This window comes from Sphaerodactylus townsendi, linkage group LG03 (genome assembly GCF_021028975.2).
Source record: "Sphaerodactylus townsendi isolate TG3544 linkage group LG03, MPM_Stown_v2.3, whole genome shotgun sequence".
In the NCBI taxonomy this organism is placed as follows: Eukaryota; Metazoa; Chordata; class Lepidosauria; order Squamata; family Sphaerodactylidae; genus Sphaerodactylus; species Sphaerodactylus townsendi.
Window position 1 is genome coordinate 138,331,442 of NC_059427.1, and position 18,451 is coordinate 138,349,892.

General features: G+C 42.3%; 1 protein-coding gene and 1 long non-coding RNA gene across 4 annotated transcripts in view; one reads left to right on the forward strand and one right to left on the reverse strand.

Annotated features, from left to right (window-relative positions):
- The window catches only part of LOC125428369, a 22,470-nt gene extending 19,520 nt beyond the window's left edge, over positions 1-2,950 (reverse strand). Inside the window, exon 1 of the long non-coding RNA XR_007243813.1 lies at positions 2,831-2,950. This is a non-coding gene — a long non-coding RNA (uncharacterized LOC125428369). The remainder of the gene's footprint in view (positions 1-2,830) is intronic.
- Positions 2,858-8,850, forward strand: LOC125428366 (putative methyltransferase-like protein 7A). Of its 3 annotated transcripts, XR_007243812.1 has the most exons (3): positions 2,858-3,565; positions 7,046-7,493; positions 8,792-8,850. XR_007243812.1 is itself a non-coding variant. In XM_048488368.1 (2 exons), exons 1-2 carry the CDS (start codon positions 3,062-3,064, stop codon positions 8,578-8,580), a joined length of 741 nt encoding a protein of 246 aa, XP_048344325.1. In that variant the 5' UTR covers positions 2,858-3,061; the 3' UTR covers positions 8,581-8,680. The 3 variants fall into 3 exon arrangements, 2 of the variants coding, with proteins under 2 accessions (XP_048344325.1, XP_048344323.1); XM_048488368.1 differs by lacking the exons at positions 7,046-7,493; positions 8,792-8,850 and adding an exon at positions 8,344-8,680; XM_048488366.1 differs by lacking the exon at positions 8,792-8,850 and having other exon boundaries at positions 7,046-7,708.
- The last annotated feature ends 9,601 nt before the right edge of the window (positions 8,851-18,451 follow it).

Below are 18,451 nucleotides of genomic sequence, written 5' to 3' on the forward strand. Positions count from 1 at the left end.
ATTCATAAAGTCAAATATACGCTGAAACTGATTGCATATATGTCTTATTAAAAGGATGAATCCTACCATGGCAAGGTAAGTTATGTGGCTACAAGACCATTGCTTAGCTGTAAGCTGTAATATCTTCAAGTCAACAACTCCAGAATTTTCAATAACATACACAAACTAATTGGGAGACTGTAAAGAACCACAGAAAATGAGGGGAGGAATCATTGTGGACAACTCAGCCCAGCCCTCCCATCTCTCTAGACTTTTTCCAAGGTCTCAGGGCCATCAGCAGACAAATTTCCTCCCAATTGCTTCAGAAGTATATTCAAGGGACAATAATCCAAAGTAAGTCGACTGAGAGTAAGTCTACTACATGTTGTCCAACAGCAATGAAACCGTAATTATTGTCCTTAGCATTGAAGCCGCAATTAATTTCATTATTTCAAAAAGATATATCCAGAGATCTGCTCAAGACAGCTCATGAGAAAGTAAAAACGATTTCATATCAAACAGAAATAGTAAACCAATGCAAAAAAGTAGCTCCATCAGATGAGTTGCCAACCCCCAGGTAGTAGCTGGAGATCTCCTGGGATTCCTGGTGACAGAGATCAGTTTGTCTGGAGAAAATGGCTGCTTAGGAAGATGGAGTCTATGGCATTGTAGCCCATTGAAGTTCCACCCCACCCCAAACCTCACACACTTCAGGCCACACCCACCCTACCCCCCCAAAAAAAATGTCTCCAGGTATTTCCCAGCCTGGAACTGGCAACTGAATTCATCAGTAATAAAATTAAGCTACCCTATCTGGTGGGGTCTCTGCAAATGAGAGGGGCACCTGGTGAGTGAAAAAGTCAGGAGGGCTCTCTATATTTTTAAAGGTGATCCAGATGGCTAGCATATTGTCTGACCTACCTGTATCCCTGAATCTGTGTGAGAGATTGTAAAGGGTGGTAAGGTCGGAATAAGGAGGTCACAGGAGGTAAGGCAGCTATACAACATCATCCAGAAGGTGAATAAAACATGAACACATAAAGGTGTCTGTGAATGAGTCCCGCCTTGATCCATCCAAGTCAGTACTGTCTATTCCGAATGAGAGTGGTTCTCCAAGGTGCCTAGCAGAGGCCTTTCACATCACCCACCACCTGACCCTTTCAACTAGAGGTGCCAATGGACAAACCTGGGACCTTCTGCATTCCAAGTAGCTTCTCTACCAACTGGGCCATGACCCTTCCTATTGTATATCTTTGGTGTGGTTATTATATCACCCTTAGTATTAAATGCAAAGTTGTGAAAAATACAGAGGCAGTTGCTTACTGAAGAATAAAATTTACTAGCTATAAAAGAAGGGGAGGGTAAACTTGGATACAAAACAAGTAAATATCTTTCTAACTAGCTAGCTCATTAGCTAGCTCCTGCTTGCTATCACATGGCTAATAATCTACTAGAGAGCATGTGCAGAGAGAGAACATATACCTATATCCTACCTGAGGACCCGCATGCATCTAACTTCTTATTGACCAATAGGGGTCAATTACCTGGTCACTGACTTCTGACCTTACTAACTAATTAGCATGCACAACATTAACTCCTTCAGTACTGGATTGTGTGACTGGCATTTGCCAAATACCAACACTTCCTCATGACAGTGGAGATGCCTAAATACGAATGGTTCCTCACCAGCAACATGATTTTCTCTACTATTGCAGTTGATCTAAAGGTGGTACTGGGGACCAAACAGGAATTTCAAATAGGAATTACCTGTCTGAGCTCCCAAGCAGTTTTGCCTGTAAAATGCTACTGCACAGCTCCGAATCGAGACTGCAACCAAGATGCATGGGAGGGTTTAAGATACCCGCTCTGAGATTTTTTCCTGACCTTGAATTCTCTCACGCAATTGCTATTTGCCCTGGTGAGTTCATCTTAGAGGTCTCCCTGTATATTTGCCCCGACACAGCAAAAACAGCACCTTCTCCCAGGCCATTGCATGTTGGGAAAACGCTCGTGTAGGAGACAAGCTTAACCTGATTTGGAAGCTATCATCCCAAATCAATGGTTTGCGCACCAGCTTTGGGTGTAAGGAAGGCAGGCCTTAGAAATTAATTCTTATAACTCTCAGTGTCGATGTAGCCCTGGTACTCATTACGGGTCTGTGCCTTTTGCTCCATGAGGAGAAAATCAGCTTTGGTAGGATATTTTGAATGGCAAAATGGATGGTTGGGAAAGGATTATACACACCAAACTGTTTCTCCTCCAGACTTGCAGACTTCCAGGGCTACTTTCCGGTTTTAAAAGAAGTCAAGAAGAAAAAGACACACATGTGATATTTGACTCTGAAACACAGATTCTGGTTTTAAACAGGAGAATCGGGTAGGGTTGAGATTAATGAATACAGATTTGCCAAATGGTATTTAACGTTCCAACGGCAGAGATCTGTTTTCTCCCTCCCTTTAAAAAGGAATTTCTCTCTGAAGTAACTGGCTCTACTAGCATGGATTGATCTTTGAGACAAGTCGTTTGTTGTCCTTACTGACCTTTTCCTGCACAACAGTCTCCCTTTCAACTACACCGTTACTACACAGAGACGTATACATGGGAATCAGAGCCTCCAACTGAGCTCCACAGCAAGGAAGCAACAGCAACTGTACCACTCATTCTTTTTCTCTTTAGGGAGCTGTTTTCCTACAATGGGCAGGAGTACAAGAAGAAAGAATTTAATTACCACTCCTGTCAACAGCAATTGTATGGGACTGCCTGGGGTTTTTTTTTCAATTTGCAAAAGATTTTAGTCATAGATCGCAAGTTATGTCTTGCATGACCTTATTCTAAAAAGGAAAATAAATACCAGTAAAGGGATATTCCAGATGAGTCAGGATCTGAAGTGCTAACAGGAAAGATCCCTGCAACAGAAGAGTTAAAAGCAAGTTATTCCTGTAGCTGTTCCTGTCACGTGACTTCATTTTCCTTGGCAGCTTGTCAACGTTACAAAAGCAGAAGAAGCAAAGTCCTCCCCAGACCCCAAACATCATTTTGCTTTGCTCAGTCTTGCTTTTCTTGGACTCTGCTCTCACTTAATATGGAATCAAGCTGGTTGGTCATCTTGCTTAGGACAGGGGTCCAGCTCTTGGCCCTCCCTATATACTTGCTGTGGTATCTGGGCTTGTGGGGGCCCTTTTGCAAGAAAGCATTCCCACACGTCATGGCCCAGGTGGCTGTTTCTTATAATAAGAAAATGTTCAGCAAGAAAAAGGAACTTTTTAGCAACCTGAAAGATTTTGCAGGCCCCTCGGGGGAGCTCACACTGTTGGAAATCGGAGCAGGAACCGGAGCTAATTTTGAGTTCTACCCAGCAGGATGCAGACTCATATGCAATGATAGCAACGACAACTTCAACAAATTTCTTTACAAGAGTCTGTCTCAGAATCCACACCTGCAACTGGAGCGCTGCGTGATTGCGCCTGCCGAAGACTTGCAGCAAATACCAAACGCCTCAGTGGATGTTGTGGTTTGCACCTTGGTGTTGTGCTCAGTGAAGAGCATCGAAAGAGTCCTAAGTGAAGTTTGCCGAGTGCTACGACCAGTAAGTAATTCAGGTGGGGGGAGGAAGACAGAGAACCAGCCGAGTCAAACCCAGACAAGACAGAATGGTGCTGATAGGGAAGTCTAATGCCTACAGGGGACTCATTTGCCTTTACTTGATGCTGTGAAGTTATCTTTGTCAAACTTATCCCTTGTAGAAGTCTAAGGATCTTGTTGGATGGATCCCACCTGGTTCTTAGAAAAACTAGCTGCAGGGGGGTTCTTTCCCTCTATGCCAGAGCTTGAACAGGAGTAATCTTGAAGAGCTGCTCCATGCTTCTGTAACTGCTAGGGTGGAGTACTGTAACCTGCTTGATGTAGGGCTGCCCTATAAGGCCACCTGGGTCGATTCCACACTTGCGTTATCGACCTAAGTTCGAGCTGCGTTCAACCTAAGTGCTCTGCACAACCACTGGGATCGACGTGGTTTTGTACCAGCTTTGCCCCGTGTAACGGTCAAATTTCCGACTCCAGTTGGGAACTACTACTTTTTCAGGAAACCAAGCTCGAATTCAGCTCAATTCCAGTAAAGTGCGGAATCTCTGGTGCTAGGAGTCCCCCATTCAGCCAATCACAGCTGAGTGTTTCAGGCATGCGTACAGCTGGCCAATCAAAAAACGCCACCTTCATCCCTCCATTCCTGTGGCAGTTTTTTTTATAACGTGCGTGGGGATAGACGGAACATGGCCGTAGAACAGTAGCCAATCGGAATGGAGCGGTGAAGAGGCACAGGATGATTCTGCCCTCCGAGCTGGGATCAAGCTGGTTGCAGTGGGGAACAACAATGGCTTCGACCTAGGTCAGTACCCTTCTCAGGGAACTGGGTCGAACCTATTTTACTCATGTGCGGAATCGCCCCTGGACACCTCAGTTAGCTCAAGATGTGACTATTCAGTTGTTCACAATAAAGATGCTGTGAAGTTATCCATCACATTATGTTGCTATTAGAACACCTCTGCTAACTGCCTATTTGTTTCTCACTTCAGTTCACAGTGCTGGCTCTTATTTCCAAAGTCCTTCTGCACCTGGAGCACACATATCATACCAGCTGTGCTCCTGAGACTAAATTTGTTAGCTGTGCCCTGAAGGCAGCACACTTGGCCACTAACATCTTTCCACTGAGCATCTTTTACACAATAACACATTTATACCTGCCTTTCTCCGCAGTGGGGATTCAAAGCGGCTTACATTGTTGTGTTCTCCTCCATTTTATCTTCACAACAATCCTGTGAGGCGGGGTAAGCTGAATGAGTGAGACTGGCCCAAGGCCACCCAGCGAGGAAAGGAGAACCACTTTTATAAGCCTCTTTTGGTCCTTATTGGAGAAAGAAGAGAGGTACAAATGAATTAAATAAATAAATAAATTCCTCACTCTGGATGCTAGTATGGTGTTATTGTTTGGAATTCTACCATATAACATGAATATACACTTTGTAACATGAGTGTACAGTTCCTCCCATTATAACATGAATATTCACATCATTCAGCAGTTGGCTTTAGAGGCTGAGGCTAAAACAAACTACGCAAGTAAGGGGGTTAGAATTCATTTTTAAGTCCAGAAAATCTGCCGCTGCATTCGCTGCACTGGTCAGAATACTGGAATGTACGACTGCTCAGTCCAGAATGCACCATTCTTTCCTGTAATACACACCATGCAACAGTTGGCTTCAGAGGCCCTGTTTCTCTTCACTGTATACCAATTTACTCTAAATTAGGGGTTATAAGAGTGATTGATTCATTTGCTGTGCTCTACCATCTCTCCTGTCTCAGAACCTTACATAACAAGATGCAACCATTTTTTTCCTGTTTATAAAACGTTGAAGATTTAAATCATTGCTGATAACACTGCAAAGGGGGTTTTTTTGCCCTCACACTTTTTGCTTATGGAAGATCAAATTGGCTTGCAGGTTATCTGTGCCTGAAACAGACATGACACAAACAGAAGTTCAGTGACACCAGGCATGGACATTGTGAAAAATAAGTAAACATTCTGAGAGCCAACATGGTATCTCAGTTAAGGTCAGGGATACTCAAAATTTCATTTAAAAAAGCACCACCAGGCAGATCAAACTCCTTGTTTACACACAAGGTGAACTCCTGATCAGATAGTTTTTATGTTTGCTCTAGAGCAGGGGTCTGCAACCTGTGGCTCTCCAATTGGCCATGCTGGCAAGGGCTGATGGGAATTGTAGTCCATGAACATCTGGAGAGCCACAGGTTACAGACCCCTGCTCTAGAACATCATGATAAAGCAGCTTTGTGCGGGTGCAGTAACCATTTGTATACAGGGTGAGAACCAGGTTATGCCTTGGTAAATGAGTAATGAAGCTGCTTATAGCCATTTCTGCATTGGTACAAAACTCAAATTCATGTTCTCAGTCACTGGAAGCATGTATTCTCCTGAGTAATGGTCAGATAATAAAGTGACCAATAGCAAGCACAATCAAAGTACATCCTTTCTTCGCTCATCTGCTGTTGGATGCCTATCTAGATGGGAGTCAACATAGTGTAGTGATTAAGAGGGGCAAACTCTAGTTTGGAGAACCAGATTTGATTTCCCCACTCCTGCACATGAAGCCTGCTGGGTGACCTTGGGCCAATCACAGTCCCCTCTGAACTCTCTCAGCTTATGTAGAGACAGGCAGTGGCAAACCACTTCTGAACTTTTCATGCCTTGAAAACCCTATAGTGTTTCCATAAGATGGCTGCATCTTGATGGCACTTCTACACACACAGACGTGTTGCCTAAATTGTCCACTTCTATGGTCAGCAGAAACTGTCATGAAATGATTACAAGATCTGATCAGAAGATTCATGGACAATCTGTTAAAAGACATACAGAGACACCAAAGTAGTAAGTCTCATCTCAGGTTTTCACCCTTCAACTCTGCACCTTTTGACACATGGAGGTAAATGGGCTTCCACTGTCCCCCTCCATACAGCCCTCATGAGCTGATGGGCAGAGTTAAGAGAACCAGGAAAAGAAGACACCCAGGAGAGTTCAGCAGGCAACCTGCACAGTAGCCTCAGGAGTGCATCCTCACATGTAAACAGAGAAATGTGAGGAGACCCGACTACAACTCCATTGCACAGCAAAGAGCCCCGAGGAAAGTGTTCCATGCATAATGGGCCCTAGAAGAAACAGGTTACAGCAAACTGGTTCCTAAGGAATGATTCAGCAAAAGTGTTGACAAAAAGTGTTGACACATAATGTTTACAGCAGCAGCTTCTGCCTGAGATATAAACATGGATAGTTTGGGACAGTACCTGGGCAACTCAGGTCTTTGAATATGTCACCGTGCCTAATATTCCAACCGTGTGGACATCCTATCCTAATATAAGAAGTAAAACAATCTAGATGAATCAGTTTAGAACCCATCATTTTGTAAACAGTGATTGCCATGGATGAGATACACGGAGGGTACTCCTCTGAAGGAAAAAAAATACAGTAACAACCGCACTTACTGTCTTGTTTCTTCAGGGTGGTGCTTTCTACTTCTTGGAGCATGTTGTCGGGCCTCCGTCCAGCTGGAACCTCTTCTGGCAGCAAATCTATGACCCAGTTTGGCAGATTCTGTTTGATGATTGCCACTTATTAAGAGAAACCTGGAGAGACCTGGAAAAAGCTGGATTTTCAGAGCTGAAGCTAAGGCACATATGTGCCCCTTTAGACACAAATCCTTTAAAGCCTCATATCATAGGCTATGCTGTGAAGTGACAAAAAAAGTCTATTATGCAGGACTTTATGAACACCTGTGTATCTGTGTTAACCTCCCTAATATGAGAATATCCAGCATGTGGACCTCTACCACAAAGCAGGCTTGCCCCATTGATTTTGTCATTATGAACTATTAATGACCATCAACGTATTAGGTCCATAGGAAGGTTTGAATTTCAGCCATTACCCCCTTAAACAAACTAACTGGCAGGTGACTGAGAATTGTACTTTGTTACACTTCTTACAGCACCAAGTACCATGTCCCATCATGGGTCCTGAAGTATGTATGCTTATACATTCATCATAACCAATATAATGGTTATCATTATTACCCGCCCCAGAAAACTCCAGTAAAATAAATTACAGTTATTTCCTGAAAATGCAAAAGTGATGTAAAGTTGATTAAATCTACTCATTTAAAAACTACTTTTTTTATCCTTCTTCATTTGTATTATATGACCAGAAATCAGAGAAGTTGTTCTTAGGAAAGCTAAGAGAAGGTCAGCAATTATTCATGCAGTCAATATTAGCTCAGCAGAAAAGTTTCATTTTTATGTGCAAATGTGTGATCTGGTGATCTGGAAGCCTCCAAGACAGGATCACAGATTTATTAATTACAGGCCAATTACCAAACGGCACTCTGGAAATCTTGTCCTGATATGCTACCTCCATTTAGCTGACAAAGCATACAGGACTTTAAAGAATCTCACAAGTCTCTGTTTAGTACCTTTCCTCAGACATATTTATCAAATGCTAAGTTGAACAATTTTATATGCTTCATGTCACAAATGTTGTTCATTGCCCATATAAATGGAATTGTTGGTTTCAAAGAATGTAGTAGATCTGGGGTTATTGTGGATTTTCTGGGCTGTGTGGCCATGGTCTGATAGTTTTTGCCTCTAATGTTTCCTCCACATCTATGACTGGCATCTTCATAATGTCATGGTGAGATCCGTGGGACAAAGAAAAACACATTTTGCCATGGATTGAGATACACGGAGGGTACTCCTCTGAAGGAAAAAAATACAGTAACAACTGCACTTACTGTCTTGTTTCTTCAGGGTGGTGCTTTCTACTTCTTGGAGCATGTTGTCGGGCCTCCATCCAGCTGGAACCTCTTCTGGCAGCAAATCTATGACCCAGTTTGGCAGATTCTGTTTGATGATTGTCACTTATTAAGAGAGACCTGGAGAGACCTGGAAAAAGCTGGATTTTCAGAGCTGAAACTAAGGCACATATGTGCCCCTTTAAATTGGCATCCTACAAAGCCTCATATCATAGGCTATGCTGTGAAGTGACAAAAAAAGACTATTATGCAGTACTTTATGAACACCTGTGTATTTGTGTTAACCTCCCTAATATGAGAATATCCAGCATGTGGACCTCTACCACAAAGCAGGCTTGCCCCATTGATTTTGTCATTATGAACTATTAATGACTATCAACGTATTAGGTCCATAGGAAGGTTTGAATTTCAGCCATTACCCCCTTAAACAAACAAACTGGCAGGCAGGCATATCTAGGCAAACCAGAGCCCAGGGACAAAACCTGAGTTTGGCGCCCCCCCCCCCCATATGGGTGGCCACCCTCCCCCACCACAACCAAACAATGATTTTTTTCACCAGCTCACAAAACACCTCCCACCCCCAGTAAAACATACATGGCTCTCCCCACCAATTCTCTTTCCTAATTTTGTCCTCACACTAACCCTATGAGGTAGGTTGTTAGCCTGAGAAACAACTCCAAGCCAGTGCAAGTGGTTATTAAGCATGTAAATCTCTCACAAATCACCCCCAGCAAAACATTTACCAAACAAATGTCAGCATCATCTCTCACAAAACACCTCCAGTGGAATCCACCTTCAAACAGCATCACTTTCAATGGTGTTTAAACTAGGGAGCCCAGATTCTTCTTTTAAATCCACCTTAAAGGGAAAATCTAGGGTCCCCAGTTAAAACAACATTGAAAGTGATGCTGTTTTCGGGTAGATTTCTCTCCCATCCTGAAGCATCACTTTCAATGTTTAAATTGGGGATCTCACATTCTCCCTTTAAATCCATGCCGAAGGGGGTGGGATTTAAAAGGAAAATCAGGGGAAATTTGGAGGGTGCCTGCTGTCAGGGGTGCAATTGATAAGCTAGCAGCACCAAACTTTCAGGGTATATTTAGGAAACTCTCCTGATGATACCACCGAGGTTTGGTGAAGTTTGGTTCAGGGGGTCTAAAGTTATGGACCCTCAAAGGTGTAGCCCCCATCTCCTATTAGCTCCCATTGGAAACAATGGGGGATGTGGGCACCCCTTTTGGAAGTCCATAACGTTGGATCCACTGAACCAAAACTCACCAAGCCTGGGAGGTATCATCAGGAGGGTCTCCTGAAAAATCCCTGAAATTATGGTGCTGCTAGCCTAAAAACTGCACCCCCTGCAGGTTGAAAACTGAAAAAAAACACTAAAAAATACAAAAAACACACAAACGAACCTGAAATCTTTGCGCCCTCCACTGGGGGGGGGTGCCCAGGGACATAGGGTACCCCATTCCCCTAGGTAAATACGCCACTGTACACCTGCATCACTTACATCTCCTATGTAAATCTGTTTAGACCAGAATGAGCCAGAGAAGGTTTTCAGCAGACTCCATTTAACCGACAAGGCATATAGGACTTTAAAGAATCTCATGAGCATCTGTTCAATACCTTTCCTCAGACATATTTATCAAATGCTAAGCTGAACAAATTTTGTATGCTTCATGTTACAAATGTTGTTCCTTGTCTATATAGATGGAATTGTTGGTATCAACTAATGTAGTAGATCTGGGGTTGTTGTGGGTTTTCTGGGCTGTGTGGCCACAGTTTTTGCTTCTAATGTTTCCTCCGCATCTATGACTGGCATCTTCATAATGCCATCGTGAGATCCGTGGTACAAGGAGAAACACATTTTGGTTGTGCTACGGAGAAAAACGCATCTCTCTGTGACATGTCTCGGAAGATACCAGCCATAGATATGCGCGAAACATTAGGAGTCAAAACTACCAGACTATGGCCACACAGCCTGGAAAACCCATAATCATAATCAAACTAACTACAATCTATGAAATATGTCAGAGTTTAAATGCTGCTGAAATGAACATTGGGAAGATAAACATCCAGTCAAAAGGCTTTGTGGTCTGGTCTTCCCTAAAGTTTCCAAGCAATTAGAAGAGGATATCTATTTTCAGAACGTGAATCGTGTTTGACTGACATTCTTAAAAAAAATCTTTATTCGGAGCTTAAGATAGAGTCCCAGAAAGTTGGCATAGACACTTTAAACAAAATTCCAACAAAGAGATCTGCTACATTGCTACAGACTTTCATGAGTAGTCAGCAAACTTTTGGGTTTTCCAGGCTGTGTGGCCATAGTCTGGTAGAACAATGTGAACTGCCTTTTGCTAAGCTCCCCCAGCTTCACAGTCATCTGTAAACTGAAGGATCAAGACTGACAGGCATTTCCCGGTGTGGTCTGAAATCACCAATTGCTTGTGTATAAAACTACGAAGCTAGAGACATTCCAGTTTGTTGATCAAACTGGGCAAATCGGGTGTTTGGACTGATTGACTAGTCTTATTTTTTTACGTTTTTTAGTATTAGTATTGATTTATTGATCTATTGATATGGTTAGTTTAATTTTTTTTATCCAAAGATATACAGGAGCAGGGCGGCCATGGGCAACAGAACTGATTTGGCAGGCAAGATGAGGAAGTAGACAGCAACAGGGAAGCCGGTGAGAGGGAAGCATACAAAGCAGCACAAGGGAGGGGGGGGTAAGACTAGGAGGGCAGGCTCTCAGCTCTGTGTGAGATATTGTTTTTCCTCAGATCAGCAGGCTTTCCATTCCTCTCATAAATATTATCAACAGTCAACACATTTCGAAACCCGCCTGCTCCTTCAGTTTGCGAACATTCCAGGCATTCAGCCAATCCTGGCCTGAATGTGTTTGCTAGTGAAAAGCTACCAGTTAAGACAGGAGGGGTTAGTAGATATTCCCTGAATCTTTTGGTGTTTATGTAAGGGGAGAGAGAAAAAACTGGGGGGAACAGAAATGTCTCAAAACCACAATTTCAAAGCTCTTCAAACAATTAAATCATGTACAGAACATCATAGACTTTGGCACTCTGCATTATTCTGGATCAAATGGTTTGTTGCTTTCCTCAGGGTGGAGCTTTTTATTTCCTGGAACATGTTGCTGCAGATCGTTCAAGCTGAACCTCCTTTTGGCAGCAAGTCTACTCTCCAACATGGAAACTTTTATTTAATGGTTGCTGCATTACAAGAGAGACCTGGGCTGACACTGAAAAGGCAAACTTCTCAGACATAAAGCTGCAGCACATACATGTCTCTTTACAGTGGACACCCATTCAACCACACGTAATTGGTTATTGATGGGATTTGGCAAGTGCCAGTCACACAATCCAGTAATGAAGGAGTTAATTGTTGCATGCTAATTAGTTAGTGAGGTCAGAAGTCAGTGACCAGGTAATTGATACCTATTGGTTGGGTGGGCTACATGCAGGTCTGCACGTAGGCTTTAGATATATCTTCTTTGTGTGGCACTCTGCACGTGCTTAGCTCAGTCAGTCTGCTCAGCTCAGTTGAGTTCAGTCTATAGCTTAGTAGTCATGTAACAGTCTAAGCAGCAAGCTGGCTGTTGGTGCTAGCTAGTAAGAAAGATGTTTATTGTTTTTCTTCCAAGTTTCCCTTCCCTGTAGTAAGTAAACTTTATTTCAGTAAAGCAACTGGTCGATGCCTCATTATTGCATTAACTCTGCTAAATAAGTATTTGTCCACACAACAAAGGTTAAGGGCCCCAGGACGTTGTGTGCTGAATTTCTTACGTGATGAATGCATTAAGCGTAAAACAGAAGCCAGCAATCCTGAGCTTGGTGTTGTGATGTATGGAAAAACTTTCAAACAAAGAGAGTTTAAATGTTACTCGTGTGGAGAGTTTGGCCACATTGCCAAAAACTGTAAGAAGGGCTTTAGAGCTTCATCCCAGCAAGCCCGCGAAAGGACAACAGTCAAGTAAAACAACCCAGGCATCCCAGTGGGTAACAAAGGAAATGGGAGGGGAGGATTCCTCATCCGGCCAACAAAGAAAAGGGCATGAACAGAGCACCAACCTCTACATGGGAGTTGCCAGCTCCAGTCTGAAGACTGCAAATGATTTTATATTTACTTTGATTCATAGGGTCAGATTGCCACATTGTGAACACAGAAAGGGCAAAAACCTATTTTGTTGAAAATGACACCATGTAATGATGAATTGATTCAGGCCAGTGGCCTCGCCTCCTTTAAAGCTGAAGGAAAAGGAATTGTTAAAATCCATGTTTCAGATGTGTATGGGAAATCTTATTGAACACTAACTCTTTTGAATGTGATGTATGTCAGTAATTCTCCTGAAAACATACACATCTGTTCCTCGCCTAATTAGTGCTGGTTTTGATATTGCAATAAGAGACGGCAATTTTGGGTGGGATAAAGGATGTGTAAAAAATGACACTGAGTATTGTCTGCCCAAAAGCACATGGAAAGTTTTTTACTATCTGAAGGATGCTAAACAGAAATACAGAATGCTTTCTGAGGAAGGAGAAAAGATTTTCTCTGTGACTAAAGAGCTGTGACCATACCGAATTGCCCTTATATGTGGCGCATCTCAGATTAGCTCATAGAAATTTTGATTCTGTTAAGAAGCATTGTTTTGGACTGTGGATTGGGAAAGTAAAAAGAGTGCTAACTTAGCAGACAGAGATGTGAGATTTGCATAAAAGCAAAAGTCTACTGCGCCAAAGTTGAGTGCTGATTATGAGCCACAAAAAGAGACTGATATTCTGGAGAGAAAGTGCACACTGCCGATTTGATTGGTCCCCTAAAACCCTCTGTAGAGCAAGATATGTTTTGAGTTCTTGTGGACAGTGCAAGTCGCTTTTGCCTATGTTTACTTGATGTAAAGACGAAAGACCAGGTCCCCGGAGAAGTTTAGGAATTATGTTGCTGCTGTGAAAAAAACAAATTTGGCAGAGCCCCACAAGTTTGGTGTACAGAAGTGACAATGGGATTCGAGTATTGCAGCAATGAGTTCCAAAGATACCTTGAGTCGTAGAAGTGGGTGCAGAATGCCAGAGCAGTAAAATATTCTCCTCGCCACCAAATGGATTGGCAGAGAAATTCAATCGTTCTTGATGGATGCTGCACGCTGTCTCCTAACACAGGCAAATCTGCCAGGAACCATATGCTGGGGAGAAGCAGTGAATACTGCAGCTTATCTCTTTATAAACCGCAAAAGTTTGTGTAGATTCCAACTAACAAGAGTCCTTTTGAGATGTGGTGGCACGAAAGAAACCAGGCCTAAAGCACTCTGAAGCCTTTTGGGGCAAAAGTCTATACATACATCCCCAAAGCAGAGAGAGGGAAAAATCTAGAGCCAGAGGGCCAAGCTTGGTGTTCTGGTCGGCTTCAATCCAAATTCTAAAGGTTACAGAGTAATGCATCCAGAGACTTTTAAAGTGGAAGTTTTGGAAATGTTGTTTATGTGGACGAAAGAACTGTTTTGAAATGCAGCTAAGCCTGTTGACCGGCACAAGCAAGGGAGCCAGTCCCTGATGAGGAGGGAAGAAGTAAGCTTTTAATGAATGGTCTTGTGAGATACCTGAAGATCCTCAGCCCAGTTGGCAGCGTGTTACACTCAGTTGCTACATGCGCTCGAGGAGGCTAACCAACCAGAAGGGGGGAGCAGGAGAGGAGAGCAGACCAGAGGAGGGAAGAGAGCTTACCTGCTGTGAGGAGGTCAAACAGAGCAAACAAAGGTGTAAAGCCAACTAAATACACTGGACTATGTTCCATCCATACCAGAATGCGGTATGAAGCAATTGAGCCCACGAAGCTTCGGGAAGACAGATGTTGCAGTTACCAGCTTCTGAAAGAGATACAAATGGATGGAAGCAGTACAAGATGAACTCAATTCCCTGGAAGGCTAAGAATCAAACCTGATTCTGACCTGCTGCCCCCTGACAGAAAAAGCAGGGTGGGGTGTAAGTGGATTTTAAAATTAAACGCGCAGCAGGATGGAAGCTATTGGAGAAATATAAAGCTCGCCTTCGTGGCAAAAGTGCTACAGCCAGAAACCTGGACAAGATTATTTTGAAACTTTTGCACCAGTTGTGAGCTATTCAACTGTGAGAACATCTCTTTTGGAGCATTGCTGCCTCAAGAAAAGATGCAAATGCAGCATTTGGACATGTAAGAACTGCCTTTTGAATGGAAAATTATCAGGGAGGGAGGAGATTTTTATGGAATTACCATACAGGGATTACAGCAAACCCAAGAACAATCAACTTGTACGTATGACTTCTAGAAAGTTCTTTATGGTTTGGCATAGCCAAGCAGCAAAAATCTTGGTATGATAACTCCAAAACAACTACTCAAAGATCAAGGATTTAAACAAGGATGAAAGCAGATCCATGTTTGTTCACTCAGAATGAAAGATGGACAGTACCAGTATGTGCTAATCCTTTGTGGATGATCTTCTTAGTGATGTTGCCAGACTTGTGAAGATGCGGCAGAAATAGTCTAATACCTTGAACCAGTCTGTAGAAGCTCAAACAGCTGGGAGAAGCAAAGCTAATATCTGGGAATACAAATAGAGAGAGCCCAAGATGGGAGTATTCTATTCACCAGAAATCCAAAAATTCTGGACTCTTCTTTGATTCACATGAACATGAAAACTGCCAAAAGCAGCAAGCACTCCAATGGATCCCTGGACGTACCTGAGCGTAGATGGCGGTGAACCACTGAAGATGGCCATTGCCACAGAGAAGCAACTTGAAAAACTCCTATACATAAGTAATATCAGCTAACGGCCTGATATAGCATCAGCTGTTGGAATTCCTAAGCTATGAAAGACAAATTCACCCAATCACCGACGATTGGGAAGCCGTCAGGAGAATGGCAAGATACTTCTACGGCTGACACTGTGGGACCTTTAAACTAAAGTTTTCGCCACTGGGTGATAACGCGCACTGTGACTGGTGGGATACATGGATGCTGATTGGGGCAGAACAGAAATAATGGACCTCGCAGATCTTACAAGTGGGAAATGCTTTCTTCTATGCGGTGTAAACAACTTATTGAATAAGCTGGACAAGTCAAAAGCAAACTATAGTTACAAAATCAATGGCTGAAGCCTGAATGCTGTCTCTGCTTCAGTGATGCCTGCAAGGAATTGGAATGGATCGCGAATTTGTTATTGGACTTTGGGTGTGGGATGAGACTCTTACCTCAATCACTAAGTGTATTGAGCGAACAATTACATGCATTGCCCTAGTGGACAATGTCGGGAGCATTAAGAAAAAAGAAATAAACAACATTTTCAGTAAAGTTAAAATCACCTCCTTGAGCAGAAAATGTCACAAGATGGACTGATCAACACTGGCAAGTACTGTCGCGCACAGAAGAGATGGGTGGCTGGACATTCTTTACCAAGCCACTCGAACAACGGCATGAACAGTTCAAGAATCTTCGTGAAAGCTTTATTATGTTTGATTAATGATTGTGAAAACTGTCACTTGAGAAGGGGCTTGATGGGATTTGGCAAGTGCCAGTCAAGCATCAATCCAGTAATGAAGGAGTTAATTCGTTGCATGCTAATTCAAGTTAGTGAGGTCAGAAGTCAGTGACCAGGTAATTGGATAACCTATTGGTTAAAGTTGCGGGCTACAGTGCAGGGTCTTGCACGTAGGGCTTTTAGAGATATATCTTCTTTGTGTGGCACTCTGCACGTGCTTAGCTCAGTCAGTCTGCTCAGCTCAGTTGAGTTCAGTCTATAGCTTAGTAGTCATGTAACAGTCTAAGCAGCAAGCTGGCTGTTGGTGCTAGCTAGTAAGAAAGATGTTTATTGTTTTTCTTCCAAGTTTCCCTTCCCTGTAGTAAGTAAACTTTATTTCAGTAAAGCAACTGGTCTCTGCCTCATTATTGCATTAACTCTGCTAAATAAGTATTTGTCCACACAACAGTTATGCTGTGAAATAACTGCGTAGACCAATTCTATACATATTTACTCAAAGGAAGTCACACTGGAATTTGAAGAATGCTACTGTCTTAAGCACTCTTACCTGATAGTAAGTAGCTCCATTTGTTTTAGTGGGGGATTACTTTCAAGTGAACATGAACGTGATTGCAGTCTAAAGTCACCAACCTAAAAAAATTTACAAGGCAGCAAGTTCCACTAAACTCTGAGATTTTACTTTTGAGTAAACATGTTTAGGGTTGCACTTTTTAGAGGTGCCATTCTAAAGCACGGAATGTATTTCTTGTACTTTAATACCTACATAGGTAAGGATAGCTGGGGTGTTTTTCATCCCTGTGCAACAAGTTGCAGCTATCAAAGTGTTCTGTGCTGTATATCTATATAATCTTTTAAAGCCCCAGAAGTCTATATTCCCTTCTATCTGTTCAAACTGTAAGGTAGATAGATATATAAAGTTTGCAACTGCAAAAAAATTTCAAGATTCTGACCCATAAAGTACATAAACTAGTCTCCTTATTACTGACTCAGAATTATCCCTTTTATCTCTTATGCCAATAAATAATTATGGCATGCTCCAATTGGTAGTTTGTTTTGTCAAAGATTAAGATGTGACAGGACAAAAAATAAAATGCACTTGTTTCATTTTGTTGTAAGTGCATACTATAATTGTAACATTATACTCAGTCTTGTAGATCATATATAAGGGATAATGGATAATTAGCAATTGGCTTTTGTAACCTTTGCTTGCTAGGAACCCATAAGTGTTAAGTGAGACTGTTACATATGCAGATATATGCAATAGGTAATTGCAAATGGTGAAGAAAGTCTCTGATGTGTAGGAATGTTAATAGTATAAGGGAGACAAAAACCAATGAGTTTGTGACATGATTGTGAATAACCTTATATGAAATGGCATAGTCATACCTTTATACAAGTGTATAAAATGCTTTGCTTTTAGAACGACTCTTTGGAGAAATACCTAGTGGGCATAAGCCCCACTTCTCCTGCCGGTATAAATAAAGCTTTATTTCCTGAAACTATCTGATGGTCTTCTTGTATGTTCAACAGTCTTTTCCTGTTATGATGGAAGAACAGGATCCATACAGAGGGGTACATGACTGTATGAAGAAGTTTCATCTTTTGCGTCTCAGAAACTGAACTGATTAATAATATAGTTGCTGTTATGTTTTTCTGATCAATTCCCTGGACCACATTCTGCTGAATGAGGGGTTCATGTCCCAGAACTGCTGTGCTCTCCCCCACACATACACCTCCTCATACACATATATACTTCCTGCCACTTCTGCTACCATGTGAAGATAGGTTCGTTATTTCGATATTCCTTGACATTTCAATATTCTTGTGTTAGATCTATCATGATTTCAATAGATCTAATATGGAACAAATGCTTGAAGTTGAAATAAAGTTTTCAAGGTGGAAGTAGAGTGGGGCAAACAAGCCTGAAGCAAAGAATAACGCAGGGTCATTTGTTCCATCTTCCCTGCGAAGCAGGGGGAAAGGCCACTCCTTGCCCACTCTCACAAACAGTGGAGGATCTGCCACAGAATGAATGGGAAGAGGAGATGTCCGTAACAGAAGCTCTGCCCCAAAAAGAATCTCCCTTCAATGTGGGGTAGAACACCAGTGCATAAACAGCCACAATCTTCTTTTCCTAGGTTCAAATCTTATCGCGATGATATTAAATGACAAGCAGACAGATTTTGATGGGTCCAGATTTGTTGTTCAGGCGCTGATTGTTCAAATCAGTTTTACTTCCAGCTTCTCTGCATCTCTCTTCAGATAATGTACCTCTGTGCCTCCTTCAGAGTTTCCAAGGTGTCCTTCCCATCGCAGATTCCAAAAAGTCTATCCCCTCCTTAAAGAGAAATTTTGAAGACATTGAGAAATGGGGGGGGGGGGGGATTTTTGACCAGACTTATAAAGGTCCTTTCTCCTTAAACCCTGAGGATTCATAAAATGTAAAAATCCAACCCTGACATTGTGAAATGGCAAACTGTTATACACATACCTGGGGTGATGTAATTTTATGACAATGGTAAGATGTTGGTTTCCCTAGCAGATGCCTCTTGGTCCCATTTTTCATTATTCAAGT